The 20,070-nt window shown below is 43.2% G+C and overlaps 1 protein-coding gene across 3 annotated transcripts in view; it reads left to right on the forward strand.

The window, feature by feature from the left end:
- Nucleotides 1-20,070, forward strand: part of LOC106566000 (voltage-dependent calcium channel subunit alpha-2/delta-2) — a 466,343-nt gene that overhangs the window by 208,658 nt on the left and 237,615 nt on the right. For all 3 annotated transcript variants that reach the window (XM_045691873.2, XM_045691871.2, XM_082959405.1), the window contains 4 exons: nucleotides 6,042-6,203; nucleotides 8,922-9,032; nucleotides 9,792-9,870; nucleotides 11,892-11,941. In XM_045691873.2, coding sequence (XP_045547829.1) covers nucleotides 6,042-6,203; nucleotides 8,922-9,032; nucleotides 9,792-9,870; nucleotides 11,892-11,941 — 402 coding nt within the window. The remainder of the gene's footprint in view (nucleotides 1-6,041; nucleotides 6,204-8,921; nucleotides 9,033-9,791; nucleotides 9,871-11,891; nucleotides 11,942-20,070) is intronic.

Below are 20,070 nucleotides of genomic sequence, written 5' to 3' on the forward strand. Positions count from 1 at the left end.
GTGTGTAGTATGTGTGAGTGTGTGTGTAGAGTCCAGTGAGTGTGCATAGAGCCAGTGCAAGAGAGTCAGTGCAAAAAAAAGGGGGTCAATGCAAATAGTCTTGGTAGCCATTTGATTAACTTTTCAGCAGTCTAATGACTTTGGGGTAAAAGCTGTTCAGGAGCCTTTTGGTCCCTACTTGGCACTCCGGTACCGCTTGCGAGAGAACAGTCTATGACTTGGTTGGCTGGAGTCTTTGACAATTGTTAGGGCCTTCATCTGACACCGCCTGGTATATAGGTCCTGGATGTCAGGGGGCTCGGCCCCAGTGATGTACTGGGCCGTACACACTGCTCTCTGTAACACCTTACGGTCGGATGCCAAGCAGTTGCCATACCAAGCGGTGATGCAGCCAGTCGAGATGCTCTCAATTGTGCAGCTATAGAACTGATTGAGGATCTGAGGGCCAGGCCAAAATCTTTTCAGCCCCCTGGGCAAGAGGCATTGTTGTGCCTTCTTCACAACTCTGTAGGTTTATTTGGACCATGATAGGTCCTTAGTGTTGTAGACACGAGGAACTTGAAGCTCTCGACCCGCTTCACTACAGCTCTGTCGATGTGGATGGGGGTGTGCTCGGCCCTCCGTTTCATGTAGGCCACGATCAGTTCCTTTGTCTTGCTGACGTTGAGGGAGAGATTGTTGTCCTGGCAGTGTCTGACCTCCTCGCTTTCGGCTGTCTCATCGTCGTCAATGGTCAGGCCTGCCACCGTTGTGTCGTCTGCAAGCTTAATGATGGTGTTGGAGTCATGCGCGGTCACCCAAACAGTCGTGGGTGAACAGGGAGTACAGGAAGGGACTAAGCACGCACTACTGAAGGGCCACTGTGTTGAGGGTCAGTGTGGCAGATGTGTTGTTGCCTACCCTCACAACCTGGGGGTCGGCGGGTCAGGATCCAGTTGCAGAGGGAGGTGTTTAGTCCCCGGGTCCTTAGCTTAGTGATGAGCTTGGAGGACACTATGGTGTTGAATGCTGAGCTGTAGTCAATGAACAGCATTTTCTGACGTAGGTGTTCCTTTTGTCCAGGTGGGAAAGGGCAGTGTGGTGTGCAATAGAGATTGGGTCATGGAATGGGTCCATAGTGTCTGGGATGATGGTGTTGATGTGAGCCTTTCAAAGCATTTCATGGCTACAGAGGTAAGTGCTACGGGGTGATAGTCATTTAGACAGGTTACCTTGGGTTCTGTCACGACTTCCACCGAAGGTGGCTCCTCTCCCTGTTCGGGCGGTGCTCGGCGGTCGTCGTCGCCGGCCTACTAGCTGCCACCGATCCTATTTTCCTTTTCGTTTAGTTCTGTTTGTTTTTCACACCTGTGTTTAGTTTAGTTGATTTCGGTGGGTTTATTACACCCCGCTGCAGGCTAGGCTGTGTGCGGGATTATTGCTGTGTATTGTGCTTGTAAGGGGTGCGTGCCTGCACCACGGGATTTGATTTGTTTCTTACGGTATATGTGTGCATTTTGCTCTTTAGTTTGCGGAGTCGAGGTTTCTCCTCCGTGTGCGCAATTCCATCCCTGTGGGTGGCGACGACGTTAGTGCGGTTATTCCCATTGTGTTTGTGTTGTGCTTTCAGGACCACCTGAATAAACGTTGTATTACACTGGAACTTATCTGCTCTCCTGCTCCTGACTTCCTACACACCTCACTCCTACGAGAGGCGCTGTTACAGGTTCTTGGGCACAGGGACTATGGTGGTCTGCTTGAAAAATGTAGGCATTACAGACTGGGTCAGGGAGAGGTTGAATGTCAGTGAAGACACTTGAGTAGGCGTCCTGGGCCGGACGGATTACCAGGACGCCTGATTAAGACCTGTTTAAGTTAGGGACAGATGTTCCGCTAGAGGAACGCCTCACCAATATCCAATGGTATAGAGTGGCGCGAATTACAAATACCTCAAAAATGCTAAAACTTAAATTTTTCAAACATATTACTATTTTACACCATTTTAAAGACAAGTCTCTCCTTTATCTAACCACATTGTCCGATTTCAAAAAGGCTTTACAACGAAAGCAAAACATTAGATTATGTCAGGAGAGTACCCTGCCAAAAATAATCACACACCCATTTTTCAAGCTAGCATATATGTCACAAAAACCAAAACCACAGCTAAATGCAGCACTAACCTTTGATGATCTTCATCAGATGACTCTCCTAGGACATTATGTTATACAATACATGCATGTTTTGTTCAATCAAGTTCATATTTATATCAAAAACCAGCTTTTTACATTAGCATGTTTTGTTCAGAACTAGCATACCCACCGAAAACTTCCGGTGAATTTACTAAATTACTCACAATAAACGTTGACAAAAAACACAACAATTATTTTAAGAATTATAGATACAGAACTCCTTTATGCAATCGCGGTGTCCGATTTTAAAATAGCTTTTCGGTGAAAGCACATTTTGCAATATTCTGAGTAGATAGCCCAGCCATCATGGCTAGCTATTTTGACACCCACCAAGTTTGGCACTCACCAAACTCAGATTTACTATAAGAAAAATTGGATTACCTTTGCTGTTCTTTGTCAGAATGCACTCCCAGGACTTCTACTTCAACACCCAATGTTGTTTTGGTTCCAAATAATCCATAGTTATATCCAAATAGCTCAGTTTTGTTCGTGCGTTCAAATCACTATCCGAAGGGTGACGCGCCGGTGCGTTTCGTGATAAAACAATTCAAAATATTCCATTACCGTACATCGAAGCATGTCAAACGCTGTTTAAAATTAATTTTTATGCGATTTTTCTCGTAAAATAGCAATAATATTCCAACCGGGAGGCGTTGTATTCGTTCAAACACTGAAAGAAGAAAATGGAGTCGTCACATGCACACGCGCACCAGTGCCATTGTTCTCAGAAGTACCACTCTCCAAAAACCCTACTGTTTTTCGCCCAGAGACTGCAGAGTTATCATTCCACGTTCTGGCGCCTTCTGAGAGCCAATGAAAGCCTTATAAAATGTCACGTTACAGCAGAGATCCTGTATTTTCGATAAAGAGGCTACAGAAGGCCAAGAAATGGTCAGACAGGGCACTTCCCATATAGAATCTTCTCAGGTTTTGGCCTGCCATATGAGTTCTGTTTTACTCACAGACACCATTCAAACAGTTTTAGAAACTTTAGGGTGTTTTCTATCCAAATCTACTAATTATATGCATATTCTAGTTTCTGGGCAGGAGTAATAACCAGATTAAATCGGGTACGTTTTTTATCCGGTCGTGAAAATACTGCCCCCTATCCCAAACAGGTTAAAGGTCTTACTCATATCGGTTACGGAGAGCATGATCATACAGTTGTTCAGAACAGCTGGTGCTCTCATGCATGGTTCCGTGTTGCATTAAGGGAATGTCCTGTGCAACCTAACTTAAACATTGTATGAATGTCATCACAACTGAGCATATTTTGTGTTTTAGGAACCTATCTCTTGTAATGTACCCACACTGTTCCCACAACCAAATGAAATGTTATTGGAACCTTTAAAGTACTCAGAAAGGCTGTTCTGTGAATGTTCCTGCAACATCAAAGGAATGTTTTGTGCACCCTGATACAAACATTATCTGACTGTCAGTTTGGACAGTTTTAGTGTTTTGGGAACCTATCTGACATATGGAATTGATTTAAGATGGTCATATTATGGATCATTTAGATATTGATTTAGAATTTTAAGTATGAAAAAATATATAAACAAACTATTTGATAAAACTGAGCATATTTTGTGTTTTAGGAACCTATCTCTTGTAATATACCTACACTGTTCTGGGAATGTTCCCGGTTTGCTGGAATGTATGCATAGTTACATATACTGTAAAAACTATTACTTTCCCACATGGTTATAATCTCACAATGTTGCAACCCCCAGTCTATGTGTGATTGTGCCAGTCTTTATCTCACCAACAGTCTCCCTACCTTGCTTCTTAGGTTTTCCATTGAATGCTGCATTATCTGACTCACTGCATACATGGGTAGCCTACACTTGCACGCATTTGCACGCCCGCACGCCCCACACACACACACACACACACACACACACACACACACACACACACACACACACACACACACACACACACACTGGCAGGGTAACCCTGTTTAGAGACTTGGGTGGTTAATCCTCCATAATCCAGTGGTCTTAGTCAGTGTATGTTTCTAAATCCCAGCTCTAAGAGGCAGAAATTAGCGTGATGATTTGGGTGGGAACGAGGCTGATTTCCACCCCTTTAAAGAAAATAAGAGCTCTGGAAGTAGGAAGGAAAGAAAATGGTTGTACCTGGTGTCTGGTTGCGGGTCTCTTTATTTGCCTATAAAGTATGATAGGGTTTGTAGACACCAACAGTAATCATTGTTGTTACAGTAATACAATTGTAATTCAAACTCTGCATTTGATCAGTCAAATATTCCCATTATTATTATTTACCAAATTGCCTTCCACTGCCCTGTTACAAGCACAACTACTGAAGAGTTTATTTCCAAAACGCTATATCCACCAATTATTCACATTTATGTTTTCTCATCAGAAATGATTGATTATGGGCAGCTTAATGTGTGTATAAAGTATTACAGTTCTCAGATTTTTTTATTCATAGATTTTAGATGTGTATGAAAAAAAAAAATGTTTGCAAAACACTATTTATCCATTGTTTAGCTGGAATTGAATGTTAGTTTCTTGTATATTTGACTGTGATATGTGGTTGTCTCATCTAGGATATATAACGTTTTGTAATGCAACTCTTCTATCTTAATCTGATTGAACAAACTCTTCTGATTTCCAATACAGTATAACCTTCAACGGGACCATTACATCGTGTTCTTGTCATTTTGTTACGAGATCATAATCTGTGACAAGGAATACTATAGTTCGTGTTATTTTTCTAGTTTTTACCAATAAACTGTAAATATCAAACTGCACGAACAGAAGGAAATGTCAGATTTTCATGCACCAAATGTTTAACCTATTTTATGCCATCATTCTGTCTTCAAAATGTCAACAGAATTGAAAGTTGACTTTCAAGAAGAAAGGCCATTAAAAACCTGACATTACAGGTATTGCTGTTCGATGCGAATCACATATAGACACACTGCTCACTGTTTACCTCTCTGTCTGTCACAAACACACACACAAACACACACACAAACACACACACAGACACACACACACACAAACACACACACAGACACACACACAGACACACACACACACACACACACACAAACACACACACAGACACACACACAAACAGACACACACACAAACACACACACAAACACACACACAGACACACACACACACACAAACACACACACAGACAAACACACACAAACACACACACAGACAAACACACACACAGACACACACACAAACACACACACAGACACACACACAGACACACACACACACAAACACACACACAGACAAACACACACAAACACACACACAGACACACACACACACAAACACACACACAGACACACACACACACAAACACACACACAGACACACACACACACAAACACACACACAGACACACACACAGACACACACACACACAAACACACACACAGACACACACACAAACACACACACAGACACACACACACAAACACACACACAGACACACACACACACAAACACACACACAGACAAACACACACAAACACACACACAGACACACACACACACAAACACACACACAGACAAACACACAGCCCGGGACTAATTTTAATTTAGCAGAGGAGATGAGATCTAGATGACATTACCTTGGCTGGGTGTTTTTCGTTTGTTCTTGGTTTGCATTGGAATTCCAGGTGCACCTGTTCTTTGTATGGAAAGCTGTAATTATCAATGTTTATTGCCAGAGTGGCATAGAGCAACCCACATCCCCCTCCTCATCCCAACACACACTACAGATGGAGTAGCCCTCAATGCCAGTGAGCGAGCAGCGTGGTCACATCCAGACTCATTAAATTGACAATTATTCATTGTTATTTGTCCCCCCCCCCCACAGTTTAACGAGAAGGCTGATGCTGTCGTCCCCTGTTTTAAGACCTTGGTCCAGGCCAACATGAGAAACAAGAAGATCTTCAAGGAGTCTATCATGCACATGCAAGCCAAAGGAACCACTGACTACAAGTCTGGCTTCCAATTCGCCTTTGAACAGCTACTCAATGTAAGACTAAGAGCCAGCAGTCAGTCACGCTCTTTGGGGTTTATTTCAGGGTGATAGGTTAGGTTAGGTCTTCCATGAAATGCCCATGGTATAAGACATGCTAATTAGCATACTGACATCCCAATTGACATTGGAATTGACCCTGTGCTACCAAGCCACTCTTTAGACAATCAGAGGATTATGCCTCATCTGAATGGAGCCCAAAGGGGCCACTAGATCGTCAGTCAGTCTGATTAGGAACTGCCACTGCAGTGGGATGATGGCGATGGTGGGCTAGGCAACCAGGCAGGCATTGCTGTCTGTCTGTCTGTCTGTCTGTCTGTCTGTCTGTCTGTCTGTCTGTCTGTCTGTCTGTCTGTCTGTCTGTCTGTCTGTCTGTCTGTCTGTCTGTCTGTCTGTCTGTCTGTCTGTCTGTCTGTCTGTCTGTCTGTCTGTCTGTCTACACAGGTGCTGCCTCAGCTCAGCTCTCTATACTCCTATATATTATAGGAGACTTTGGTCCTTATGGGCTCTGATGGGATGATTGATGAGAGAGAGATCAGCCACAGACACTTTATATTCTTCTGGTGGGCCGAGAGGCACAAAGCCAAGCGCCCAGCCCAGCCCAGCCTTGCCTAGCCCAGCCTACAACCCAGCATATAGCACAGTCTATAGCCCAGTCTAGCCCAGCCTAGCCCAGCCTTGCCTAGCCCAGCCTAGCCCAGCCTACAACCCAGCCTATAGCCCAGTCTAGCCCAGCCTAGCCCAGCCTATAGCCCAGTCTATAGCCCAGTCTAGCCTAGCCTAGCCCAGCCTATAGCCCAGTATATAGCCCAGTCTAGCCCAGCCTAGCCCAGCCTTGCCTAGCCCAGCCTACAACCCAGCCTATAGCCCAGTCTAGCCCAGCCTAGCCCATACTATAGCCCAGTCTATAGCCCAGTCTAGCCTAGCCTAGCCCAGCCTATAGCCCAGTCTATAGCCCAGTCTAGCCCAGCCTAGCCCAGCCTTGCCTAGCCCAGCCTACAACCCAGCCTATAGCCCAGTCTAGCCCAGCCTAGCCCAGCCTATAGCCCAGCCTATAGCCCAGTCTAGCCTAGCCTAGCCCAGCCTATAGGCCAGCCTATAGCCCAGCCTATAGCCCAGTCTGCCTCCCCACACAGAAGATGGAGAAATAAAAAGGCCTTTTAATCAGTGTCTGCTGTATTCCCCATGATTAGTGTCAGAAGTGTAATAAAAATGTGTCATTGTGGGAATATTATTTATCTTTATTAGCATCTTCATCAGAGTGAAATGCCGCTGGCCTGGGTATCAATGGCAGCTGTCAGGCAGGCAGTTTGCGGTAGGAGAGGAAGGGAGAAAGGGCAGCTGTCAAGCAGGCAGATTGGGGTAGGAGAGGTAGGGAGAAAGGGAGGAGGGATAGGAGGGGGGCTACGCCTAGAACTCAATGCATATCACAAGAGTATGTTAACCAACGCCTGGCCACGGAACACATTTAACCAACACCTGGCCACGGAACACATTTAACCAACACCTGGCCACGGAACGCATTTAACCAACGCCTGGCCACGGAACACATTATACAACGCCTGGCCACAGAACACATTTAACCAACGCCTGGCCACGGAACATATTTAACCAACGCCTGGCCACGGAACATATTTAACCAACGCCTGGCCACGGAACACATTTAACCAACGCCTGGCCACGGAACACATTATACAACGCCTGGCCACAGAACACATTTAACCAACGCCTGGCCATGGAACACATTTAACCAACGCCTGGCCACGGAACACATTTAACTAACGCCTGGCCACGGAACACATTTAACTAACGCCTGGCCACGGAACACATTTAACCAACGCCTGGCCACGGAACACATTTAACCAACACCTGGCCACGGAACATATTTAACCAACGCCTGGCCACGGAACATATTTAACCAACGCCTGGCCACGGAACACATTTAACCAACGCCTGGCCACGGAACACATTTAACCAACGCCTGGCCACGGAACACATTTAACCAACGCCTGGCCACGGAACATATTTAACCAACGCCTGGCCACGGAACATATTTAACCAACGCCTGGCCACGGAACACATTTAACCAACGCCTGGCCACGGAACATATTTAACCAACGCCTGGCCAGGGAACACATTTAACCAACGCCTGGCCACGGAACATATTTAACCAACGCCTGGCCACGGAACACATTTAACCAACGGCACAGGATAAATTACCCTACACAGACAGAGATATGTCCATCCCATATATGTGGATGTATTGTGCACTGTACATGCAGGTTATACATTAGCTAACATATTAGAACATAGACTCTACAGCTGTTCGAAAGCGAACTGGAAGCCAGACTTTGCTCAAGCATTCTTTTCTCTTGTGATGAACCAAGACACCATGTTTTTGTGATTACCTGGATGGAGAGGCTATACTTTATAATGTCTATATAGTTTGTGTCCTCTTCCTTTTCCTGACTGTTTCCCCCCGCTCTCACCAATCACTCTCTATCTGTATCTCTCTCTGTATCTCTGTAACTCTTTCTATCTCCCTCTCCCTCCCACTCTCTCTCTCCTTCTCTCTCTCTCTCTCTCTCTCTCTCTCTCTCTCTCTCTCTCTCTCTCTCACTAATCACTCTCTCAATGTATTTGTCTCTGTATCTCTCCCTCTCCCTCTTCCTCTCCCTTTCTATCAACCTCTCCCTCTCTCTCTCTGTTCCACAGGATACCGGTGCCCCGAGGGCGGGCTGCAATAAGATGATAATGATGTTTACAGATGGAGGAGAGGATCGTGCACAGGACATCTTTGAGAAGTACAACTGGCCCAACAAAACCGTGAGTCTGTCCACAAAAACCAATTATCTATTCATCAATCCTAGTCTCCCAATGAATCAGTCCATGCATGTTTATGAGTTGATGAACCAGTCTGTACTCTCCCTTCTCTCTCTCTCATCCCCTATCCTTATTAAAGAAATGCCATATTTATCAACAGCAAGTGCCATTCTTTTGGTGAGAATCTTAATGATTCCAAAAGTTCCATCCTTGGACATAGATCCAGCCTTTTGGGTGTCTGCTCAGATCCTCTTTTCCTACACGTTGGCTTTTTTCTCTCTCTCTCTCGCTCTCTCTCTCTCTCTCTCTCTCTCTCTCTCTCTCTCTCTCTCTCTCTCTCTCTCTCTCTCTCTCTCCCTGTCATCTCTCTCCTCTCTCTTTCTCTCTTTCTCTCTCTCTCTCTTCCTCCCTGTCATCCCTCTCTCTCCTTGTCATCTCTCTCTCCCTCTCTATCTCCCTCCCTGTCATCTCTCTCTCTCTGTCTCTTTTCTTGTCTTGCTGCTGGTGTTAACAGCTCTGACCTGCTGACTAATTAGCCACTTTATTATCAGAACCCATGAAATTACAGGCAACACATGCACTCAGTCACTCTCTTTCTCCCTGTCTATCTTTCTCCCTCTCCTTCTGTTTTTTTTTTCATTTCATCCTCGCTCTCATGGCTTGAAATGCTGCTGCCATTTTGCTTTCTCACTGTGCGAGAAGAATGTTGATTCTACTGATCTCAGTTTTTCTCTCTCTGCCCACTATCTCCTCACCTTCCAGATTCGAGTATTTACCTTTTCAGTCGGGCAGCACAACTATGATGTCACCCCCTTGCAGTGGATAGCTTGTGCCAACAAAGGTGAGTAGAGAGGGTGTGCCTGTAAAGTGTAGTGACATGGAGAGACTTTACATCTACGGTCATAGATAGAGGAGAACAGAAGCTCCTTCTGCGGCCTATCAACACTCCCCATGTCTAGCAAACAGAAACCAGAAAATATGTGATATTATTATGTCATCATATAACCAAACTCCAATCCAATTAAACTGCCCAACTGTCCACAACCTAGATGACTAAGCTATCCTCCTTTCCTCCATTAGTCCTCATGACCTCATGCCCACTCTGAACCATAACCAATGTACAATTCCACTTTTATGTTCTCTCTGTTTCACTCTTTTTTACAACATTTCTCTCTCTCTCTCTTTATCTCTCTCTCTCTCTCTCTCGCCCTATGTTGTTTGATTTCTCACTGTCTCAATGTTTCTCTAATACGCTGAGCTCTCCCTTCTTCCCATCACAAGAAGCATCCCTCCTAAAGAAGGCTAATTAGTTCATTTCCAGTGGAGCCTTCAGAGTGCTTCAGAAGTGCCTCCCTCCCCACAAGTTGTAATTCATTATCGGGTGGAGCCTGGCTGTGTGGTGATAACCATGGCTACCACCTCTCAAACAGGCAGGCGGCATGGGGGAAGTCCAGGATTACTCCTCTGTGCCAACATGCCACTCACTCTAATCATTAGCATGGCACCAAAGCCAATGCCAACCTATGACAATGCTTATTGAGGTCTTCTCCTCTGTGGAGCTGTCCTTTGACATGTAGTCATACAACACTTTGCTTATTGCTCTTCTTCGGTATCACACGCAAACAGAGACACATGTCGAGCCGAACCTTCTCACCCAGAACACACACTTACACACACACATGGATCCGCCTCACAAACACATTACATACCCAGCTCCCTCTTGACTAGCCTTACTGTTGTCTCACTTGGCTTGTGCTGCAATCCCTTCTTAAGTGGAACCTACCCCCGCTCTGTCTCACTATGAGCTTAACTCCTCTCTCTGGTGGCTGAAGACCTGGGTGTAGACCTCTGGTCCATGCTCTCTAGTTTCTATGTTGGGTTCTCTCCTCGTTGCTGTTGTCATGTTCTGCCCTACAACTGGAGGTGTCACAGTCTCTGGCAGGCAGCCAACACTAAGAAAATTAAGGAGCTACTGTTCTGAACAGTCATAGGAAGGTGTGTGTGTGTGTGTGTGTGTGTGTGTGTGTGTGTGTGTGTGTGTGTGTGTGTGTGTGTGTGTGTGTGTGTGTGTGTGTGTGTGTGTGTGTGTGTGTGTGTGTGTGTGTGTGTGTGTGTGTGTGTGTGTGTGTGAGTCTGTGTGATTTATTAAAAACGCCAGGCATTCTTGTCTCTTAACATTCTGGGGATGTTGTCTCCATTTCGCGGCTCTTTGTATAAACACTCTGTGCTTTAATAACTTGGGGAGCAGCAGCAGTTATTGACCCAGAGTGAGTGTGTCTTTCCTCTCCTCCATCCCTAATCAGCAGTCCTGTTCTGTTCTGCCTGGGGTACAGCAGCAGCATCCTCAATGAGCCCCAACACACATTGCATTGACATCCTGCAGTAAAATGATGATGAGACTGGAGGTCAATGGCCAATTGTTTCCCCATAGCAACTTAATGGAAATCAATCACACAGTACACACACACACATGTGTACATGCCTACGCGTACACACACACACACACACGAACACACACCACACACCACACACCACACACATACCACACACACGCACACACATACCACACACACAAACACACCTGTCTGCAGCAAATTACATAATGGCCAACACACGTAATGGGTACTAAATGCAATTTCCCCATAGAGAACAATCAGCATTCTGCTGAGGAGACATTTTAAAATCATAGCACTACATTTGCTCTAATAGCTTGAGATGATGAGACTTCGCTGGGCTGTTGTGTTATTTCACTTATGCATAGCAATATTACCTTTACAATACACACTACAATAGAACAGTTACATGTTGTTGGTTATTATCACTGTGTATCCACTGAACAGATTCTCTCACTTTGATCTTCAGGATTCTACTACGAGATTCCATCCATTGGAGCCATCAGAATTAACACACAGGTGATATATCCTTCCTTCAGTGTGTGTGTATATGTGCATTTGTGTGAATCCTTATTGTAACTTCAGGGTGTGTTTTCTAGGTCATGTTGAGTTCATTACTCTCTTTAAAGATAATTATGCACATTGTAGATAATGCCTTTAAATATTCCAATTACAAAATGACACAAGGAGGCTTGGAAAGAGCAATAGAGAGGGATAGATGGAGCTCTCTTCTGTCTTCTAGAGGAATAGAGAGGAAGTCACAGGGATAGGCTGATCTCTCTTCTGTCTTCTAGAGGAATAGAGAGGAAGTCACAGGGAGAGATGGAGCTCTCTTCTGTCTTCTAGAAGAATAGAGAGGAAGTCACAGGGAGAGATAGAGCTCTCTTCTGTCTTCTAGAAGAATAGAGAGGAAGTCACAGGGAGAGATAGAGCTCTCTTTTGTCTTCTAGAGGAATAGAGAGGAAGTCACAGGGAGAGATAGAGCTCTCTTCTGTCTTCTAGAGGAATAGAGAGGAAGTCACAGGGAGAGATAGAGCTCTCTTTTGTCTTCTAGAAGAATAGAGAGGAAGTCACAGGGAGAGATAGAGCTCTCTTTTGTCTTCTAGAGGAATAGAGAGGAAGTCACAGGGAGAGAGGGAGCTCTCTTCTGTCTTCTAGCAGGTCTCAGTGAGACAGAGGCTTTCAGATCTGCTGTGTTGCCTAATCCACCCCTCCGTCCATTACACTACCCACACACACACACACATAGCTGATGCATTTACATTTACATTTTAGATGCAGCCTGTATTGCACAGTGTACTTAGTAACACATATCTGATAAAGACTGTGTTTCACAGTGTACTTACTAACACATAGCTGATGCAGCCTGTGTTTCACAGTGTCGTTGGACAAACAGACAGGATGCTAGTTGGTTGGCCTGGGCCAGGCATGTAAAGAAGTCCCTGGTTGTAGCAACGCATTAACCCACAGAACGGTTAGCTTGGACCCTGGACCCTGGCCTCTACCTACCTGTGGCTCTGTTTCCCTTGGACCTCCTCAGCCTTTTTGCTGGCTGACTTTTATGTTTGCTAAATTGTTCTAGTCAGGTGTAACATTTCCCCTATATCCTGTGAAAAGGTATGCCTGTCATCATCCTGATGAAATATCTCCCTGTGGCGAGAGCGTTAAACGAGAGTTTTAGTGACATGATAATAGAATAGGTTACGCCTGTCAGCACCTCAGTGTTCAGGCTATGAATAACAAACGGTCAAAGGCACGACACTAAAACAGCACTGTTCTCTGTGTGTTCACACTGGGCGACCCTCCTTGAGTATAAGATGGATACATATGGTTAGAGTTGTGCTATAATCAAATATACCATTATGTAAAAAGGGCATTATTTACTGACGATGTGAATAAGACCTCTTTTGCATACTAAAAGGCGCTGCAGGGTCAATCCGACGTCTGCATTGGACGTGCAGCATTTACAGTGATACAGTCTCAGCAGAATTCAGGGCATTCATAATTCTTGCACTTCGTGGAGCAGCGCAGAGCTGTTGTGAAGGAAGTTGTCAAGGAAGTGAGTTTGTGTTAATACAGGACTTCCCTCCCTCACCTACCGTCAACCAATCATGTCAATGTGGAGCTATACGGAGCCTCCGCATTTGGGAGGCACGCCGCAATCCGGTACAGGGCTCGATTTGGCCTCTGCGTGTCTCCAGAGGCTCCACACTTGCGTCACACCCTCCATACAGCGCCTCCGACCACATTTTCGGATCAGGCATGAATTGGCTTTAACTCCCTCTTTTGTACACGTGATCAGCGCAGTTTAACTACCTAGACCTTTAGTTGGATTAGGGTTGAATCTTCCTGAATACCTCACCCACAATTGAGATATATTGGAGTTGGTGAAGCGGTCACCAAAGCCTGTTGTTTTCTCATGATCAATTTGAACAGAAACAGCAGGGACTCACTGAGACATTCCACTGACATCTAGGATCAAACTCCCAAGGTCCAAAGGTTTCCTTATCAGATTTGGGTGATGTGACCTCCCCTGTCACACAGTCGCTGATTTCCCGCAATCCCCAATAACAGCATTCCATGGATCAATAAATATTCCAAAAACATCTTCGACGTTTTGAATCTATAAAATTAACCTACTACTTTGGTAAACACAGAGAGGTGTTTATACTGTGCAGTACTGTGGTAAACACAGAGAGGTGTTTATACTGTACACTACTGTGGTTAACACAGAGAGGTGTTTATACACTACTGTGGTTAACACAGAGAGGTGTTTATACTGCACACTACTGTGGTTAACACAGAGAGGTGTTTATACTGTACACTACTGTGGTTAACACAGAGAGGTGTTTATACTGTACACTACTGTGGTTAACACAGAGAGGTGTTTATACTGTACACTACTGTGGTTAACACAGAGAGGTTTTTATACACTACTGTGGTTAACACAGACAGATGTTTATACTGTACACTACTGTGGTTAACACAGACAGATGTTTATACTGTGCACAACTGTGGTTAACACAGAGAGGTGATTGTACTGTACACTACTGTGGTTAACACAGACGGATGTTTATACTGTGCACAACTGTGGTTAACACAGAGAGGTGATTGTACTGTACACTACTGTGGTTAACACAGACGGATGTTTATACTGTGCACTACTGTGGTTAACACAGAGAGGTGTTTATACTGTACACTACTGTGGTTAACACAGAGAGGTGTTTATACTGTACACTACTGTTGTTAACACAGAGAGTTGTTTAAACTGTGCACTTCTCTGGTTAACACAGAGAGGTGTTTATACTCTACACTACTGTGGTTAACACAGAGAGGTGTTTATACTCTACTGTGGTTAACACAGAGAGGTGTTTATAAACTACTGTTGTTAACACAGAGAGGTGTTTATACTGTACACTACTGTGGTTAACACAGAGAGGTGTTTGTACTGTACACTACTGTTGTTAACACAGAGAGTTGTTAAACTGTGCACTTCTGTGTTTAACACAGAGAGGTGTTTATACTGTACACTGCTGTGGTTAACACAGAGAAATGTTTATATTGTGCACTACTGTGGTTAACACAGAGAGGTGTTTACACTGTACTGTGGTTAAAACAGAGAGGTGTTTATACTGTACACTACTGTGGTTATCACATATAGGTGTCTATACACTACTGTGGTTAACACAGAGAGGTGTTTATACTGTACACTACTGTGGTTAACACAGTGAGGTGTTTATACACTACTGTGGTTAACACAGAGAGGTGTTTATACTGTACACTACTGTTGTTAACACAGAGAGTTGTTTAAACTGTGCACTTCTGTGGTTAACACAGAGAGGTGTTTATACTGTACACTGCTGTGGTTAACACAGAGAGGTGTTTATACTGTGCACTACTGTGGTTAAAACAGAGAGGTGTTTATACTGTACACTACTGTGGTTAACACAGAGAGGTGTTTATACTCTACTGTGGTTAACACTGAGAGGTGTTTATACACTACTATTGTTAAAACAGAGCGGTGTTTATACTGTACACTACTGTGGTTAACACAAATAGGTGTTTATACTGTACACTACTATGGTTAACACAGAGAGGTGTTTATACTCTACTGTGGTTAACACAGAGAGGTGTTTATACTGTACACTACTGTGGTTATCACATATAGATGTCTATACACTACTGTGGTTAACACAGAGAGGTGTTTATACTGTACACTACTGTGGTTAACACAGTGAGGTGTTTATACACTACTGTGGTTAACACAGAGAGGTGTTTATACTGTACACTACTGTTGTTAACACAGAGAGTTGTTTAAACTGTGCACTTCTGTGGTTAACACAGAGAGGTGTTTATACTGTACACTGCTGTGGTTAACACAGAGAGGTGTTTATACTGTGCACTACTGTGGTTAACACAGAGAGGGGTTTACACTGTACACTACTATGGTTAAAACAGAGAGGTGTTTATACTGCAAACTACTGTGGTTAACACAGAGAGGTGTTTATACTGCAAACTACTGTGGTTAACACAGAGAGGTGTTTATACACTACTGTGGTTAACACACAGAGGTGTTTATACTGCACACTACTGTGGTTAACAAAGAGAGGTGTTTATACTGCACACTACTGTGGTTAACACAGAGAGGTGTTTATACACTACTGTGGTTAACACAGAGAGGTGTTTATACTGTATACTACTGTGGTTAACACAGAGAGGTGTTTATACTGTACACTACTGTGGTTAACACAGAGAGGTGTTTATACACAACTGTGGTTAACACAGAGAGGTGTTTATACACTACTGTTGTTAACACAGAGAGGTGTTTGTACTGTACACTACTGTGGTTAACACAGAGAGGTGTTTATACACTACAGTTGTTAACACAGAGAGGTGTTTATACTGTACACTACTGTGGTTAACACAGAGAGGTGTTTATACACTACTGTGGTTAACACAGAGAGGTGTTTATACACTACTAAGGTTAACACAGAGAGGTGTTTATACACTACTGTGGTTAACATAGAGATTTGTTTATAATGTACACTACTGTTGTTAACACAGAGAGTTGTTTAAACTGTGCACTTCTATGTTTAACACAGAGAGGTGTTTATACTGTACACTGCTGTGGTTAACACAGAGAAATGTTTATACTGTGCACTACTGTGGTTAACACAGAGAGGTGTTTATACTCTACTGTGGTTAACACAGAGAGTTGTTTATACTCTACCGTGGTTAACACAGAGAGGTGTTTATACTGTACACTACTATGGTTATCACAGATAGGTGTTTATACACTACTGTGGTTAACACAGAGAGGTGTTTATACTGTACACTACTGTGGTTAACACAGAGAGGTGTTTATACTCTACTGTGGTTAACACAGAGAGGTGTTTATACTGTACACTACTGTGGTTAACACAGAGAGGTGTTTATACTGTACACTACTGTGGTTAACACAGACAGATGTTTATACTGTGCACAACTGTGGTTAACACAGAGAGGTGATTGTACTGTACGCTACTGTGGTTAACAGAGACGGATGTTTATACTGTGCACTACTGTGGTTAACACAGTGAGGTGTTTATACTGTACACTACTGTGGTTAACAAAGAGAGGTGTTTATACTGCACACTACTGTGGTTAACACAGAGTGGTGTTTATACACTACTGTGGTTAACACAGAGAGGTGTTTATACTGTATACTACTGTGGTTAACACAGAGAGGTGTTTATACTGTACACTACTGTGGTTAACACAGAGAGGTGTTTATACACAACTGTGGTTAACACAGAGAGGTGTTTATACACTACTGTTGTTAACACAGAGAGGTGTTTGTACTGTACACTACTGTGGTTAACACAGAGAGGTGTTTATACACTACTGTTGTTAACACAGAGAGGTGTTTATACTGTACACTACTGTGGTTAACACAGAGAGGTGTTTATACACTACTGTGGTTAACACAGAGAGGTGTTTATACACTACTAAGGTTAACACAGAGAGGTGTTTATACACTACTGTGGTTAACATAGAGATTTGTTTATACTGTACACTACTGTTGTTAACACAGAGTTGTTTAAACTGTGCACTTCTGTGTTTAACACAGAGAGGTGTTTATACTGTACACTGCTGTGGTTAACACAGAGAAATGTTTATACTGTGCACTGCTGTGGTTAACACAGAGAGGTGTTTATACTCTACTGTGGTTAACACAGAGAGTTGTTTATACTCTACCGTGGTTAACACAGAGAGGTGTTTATACTGTACACTACTGTGGTTAACACAGAGAGGTGTTTATACTGTACACTACTGTGGTTAACACAGACAGATGTTTATACTGTGCACAACTGTGGTTAACACAGAGAGGTGATTGTACTGTACGCTACTGTGGTTAACACAGACGGATGTTTATACTGTGCACTACTGTGGTTAACACAGTGAGGTGTTTATACTGTACACTACTGTGGTTAACACAGAGAGGTGTTTATACTGTACTGTGGTTAACACAGAGAGGTGTTTATACACTACTGTGGTTAACACAGAGAGGTGTTTATACACTACTGTGGTAAACACAGAGAGGTGTTTATACTGTACACTACTGTGGTTAACACAGAGAGGTGTTTATACTGTACACTACTGTGGTTAACACAGACAGATGTTTATACTGTGCACTACTGTGGTTCACACAGAGAGGTGTTTATACTGTACACTACTGTGGTTAACACAGAGAGGTGTTTATACTGTACACTAATGTTGTTAACAAAGAGAGGTGTTTATACTCTACACTACTGTTGTTAACACAGAGAGTCGTTTAAACTGTGCACTTCTCTGGTTAACACAGAGAGGTGTTTATACACTACTGTGGTTAACACAGAGAGGTGTTTATACTGTATACTACTGTGGTTAACACAGAGAGGTGTTTATACTGTACACTACTGTGGTTAACACAGAGAGGTGTTTATACACATATGTGGTTAACACAGAGAGGTGTTTATACACTACTGTTGTTAACACAGAGAGGTGTTTGTACTGTACACTACTGTGGTTAACACAGAGTGGTGTTTATACACTACTGTTGTTAACACAGAGAGGTGTTTATACTGTACACTACTGTGGTTAACACAGAGAGGTGTTTATACACTACTGTGGTTAACACAGAGAGGTGTTTATACACTACTGTGGTTAACACAGAGAGGTGTTTATACACTACTGTGGTTAACATAGAGATTTGTTTATACTGTACACTACTGTTGTTAACACAGAGAGTTGTTTAAACTGTGCACTTCTGTGTTTAACACAGAGAGGTGTTTATACTGTACACTGCTGTGGTTAACACAGAGAAATGTTTATACTGTGCGCTACTGTGGTTAACACAGAGAGGTGTTTATACTGTACACTACTGTGGTTAACACAGAGAGGTGTTTATACTCTACTGTGGTTAACACAGAGAGTTGTTTATACTCTACCGTGGTTAACACAGAGAGGTGTTTTTACTGTACACTACTATGGTTATCACAGATAGGTGTTTATACACTACTGTGGTTAACACAGAGAGGTGTTTATACTGTACACTACTGTGGTTAACACAGAGAGGTGTTTATACTCTACTGTGGTTAACACAGAGAGGTGTTTATACTGTACACTACTGTGGTTAACACAGAGAGGTGTTTATACTGTACACTACTGTGGTTAACACAGACAGATGTTTATACTGTGCACAACTGTGGTTAACACAGAGAGGTGATTGTACTGTACGCTACTGTGGTTAACACAGACGGATGTTTATACTGTGCACTACTGTGGTTAACACAGTGAGGTGTTTATACTGTACACTACTGTGGTTAACACAGAGAGGTGTTTATACTGTACACTACTGTGGTTAACACAGAGAGTTGTTTATACTCTACTGTAGTTAACACAGAGAGGTGTTTATACTGTACACTACTAAGGTTATCACAGATAGGTGTTTATACACTACGGTGGTTAACACAGAGAGGTGTTTATACTGTACACTACTGTGGTTAACACAGAGAGGTGTTTATACTCTACTGTGGTTAACACAGAGAGGTATTTATACTGTACACTACTGTGGTTAACACAGAGAGGTGTTTATACACTACTGTGGTTAACACAGACAGATGTTTATACTGTACACTACTGTGGTTAACACAGAGAGGTGTTTATACTGTACACTATTGTGGTTAACACAGACAGATGTTTATACTGTACACTACTGTGGTTAACACAGAGAGGTGTTTATACACTACTGTGGTTAACACAGACAGATGTTTATACTGTACACTACTGTGGTTAACACAGAGAGGTGTTTATACTGTACACTACTGTGGTTAACACAGAGTGGTGTTTATACACTACTGTTGTTAACACAGAGAGGTGTTTGTACTGTACACTACTGTGGTTAACACAGAGTGGTGTTTATACACTACTGTTGTTAACACAGAGAGGTGTTTATACTGTACACTACTGTGGTTAACACAGAGAGGTGTTTATACACTACTGTGGTTAACACAGAGAGGTGTTTATACACTACTGTGGTTAACACAGAGAGGTGTTTATACACTACTGTGGTTAACATAGAGATTTGTTTATACTGTACACTACTGTTGTTAACACAGAGAGTTGTT

The sequence above is a fragment of the Salmo salar genome, chromosome 12 (genome assembly GCF_965601325.2).
Source record: "Salmo salar chromosome 12, fSalSal1, whole genome shotgun sequence".
NCBI lineage: Eukaryota > Metazoa > Chordata > Actinopteri > Salmoniformes > Salmonidae > Salmo > Salmo salar.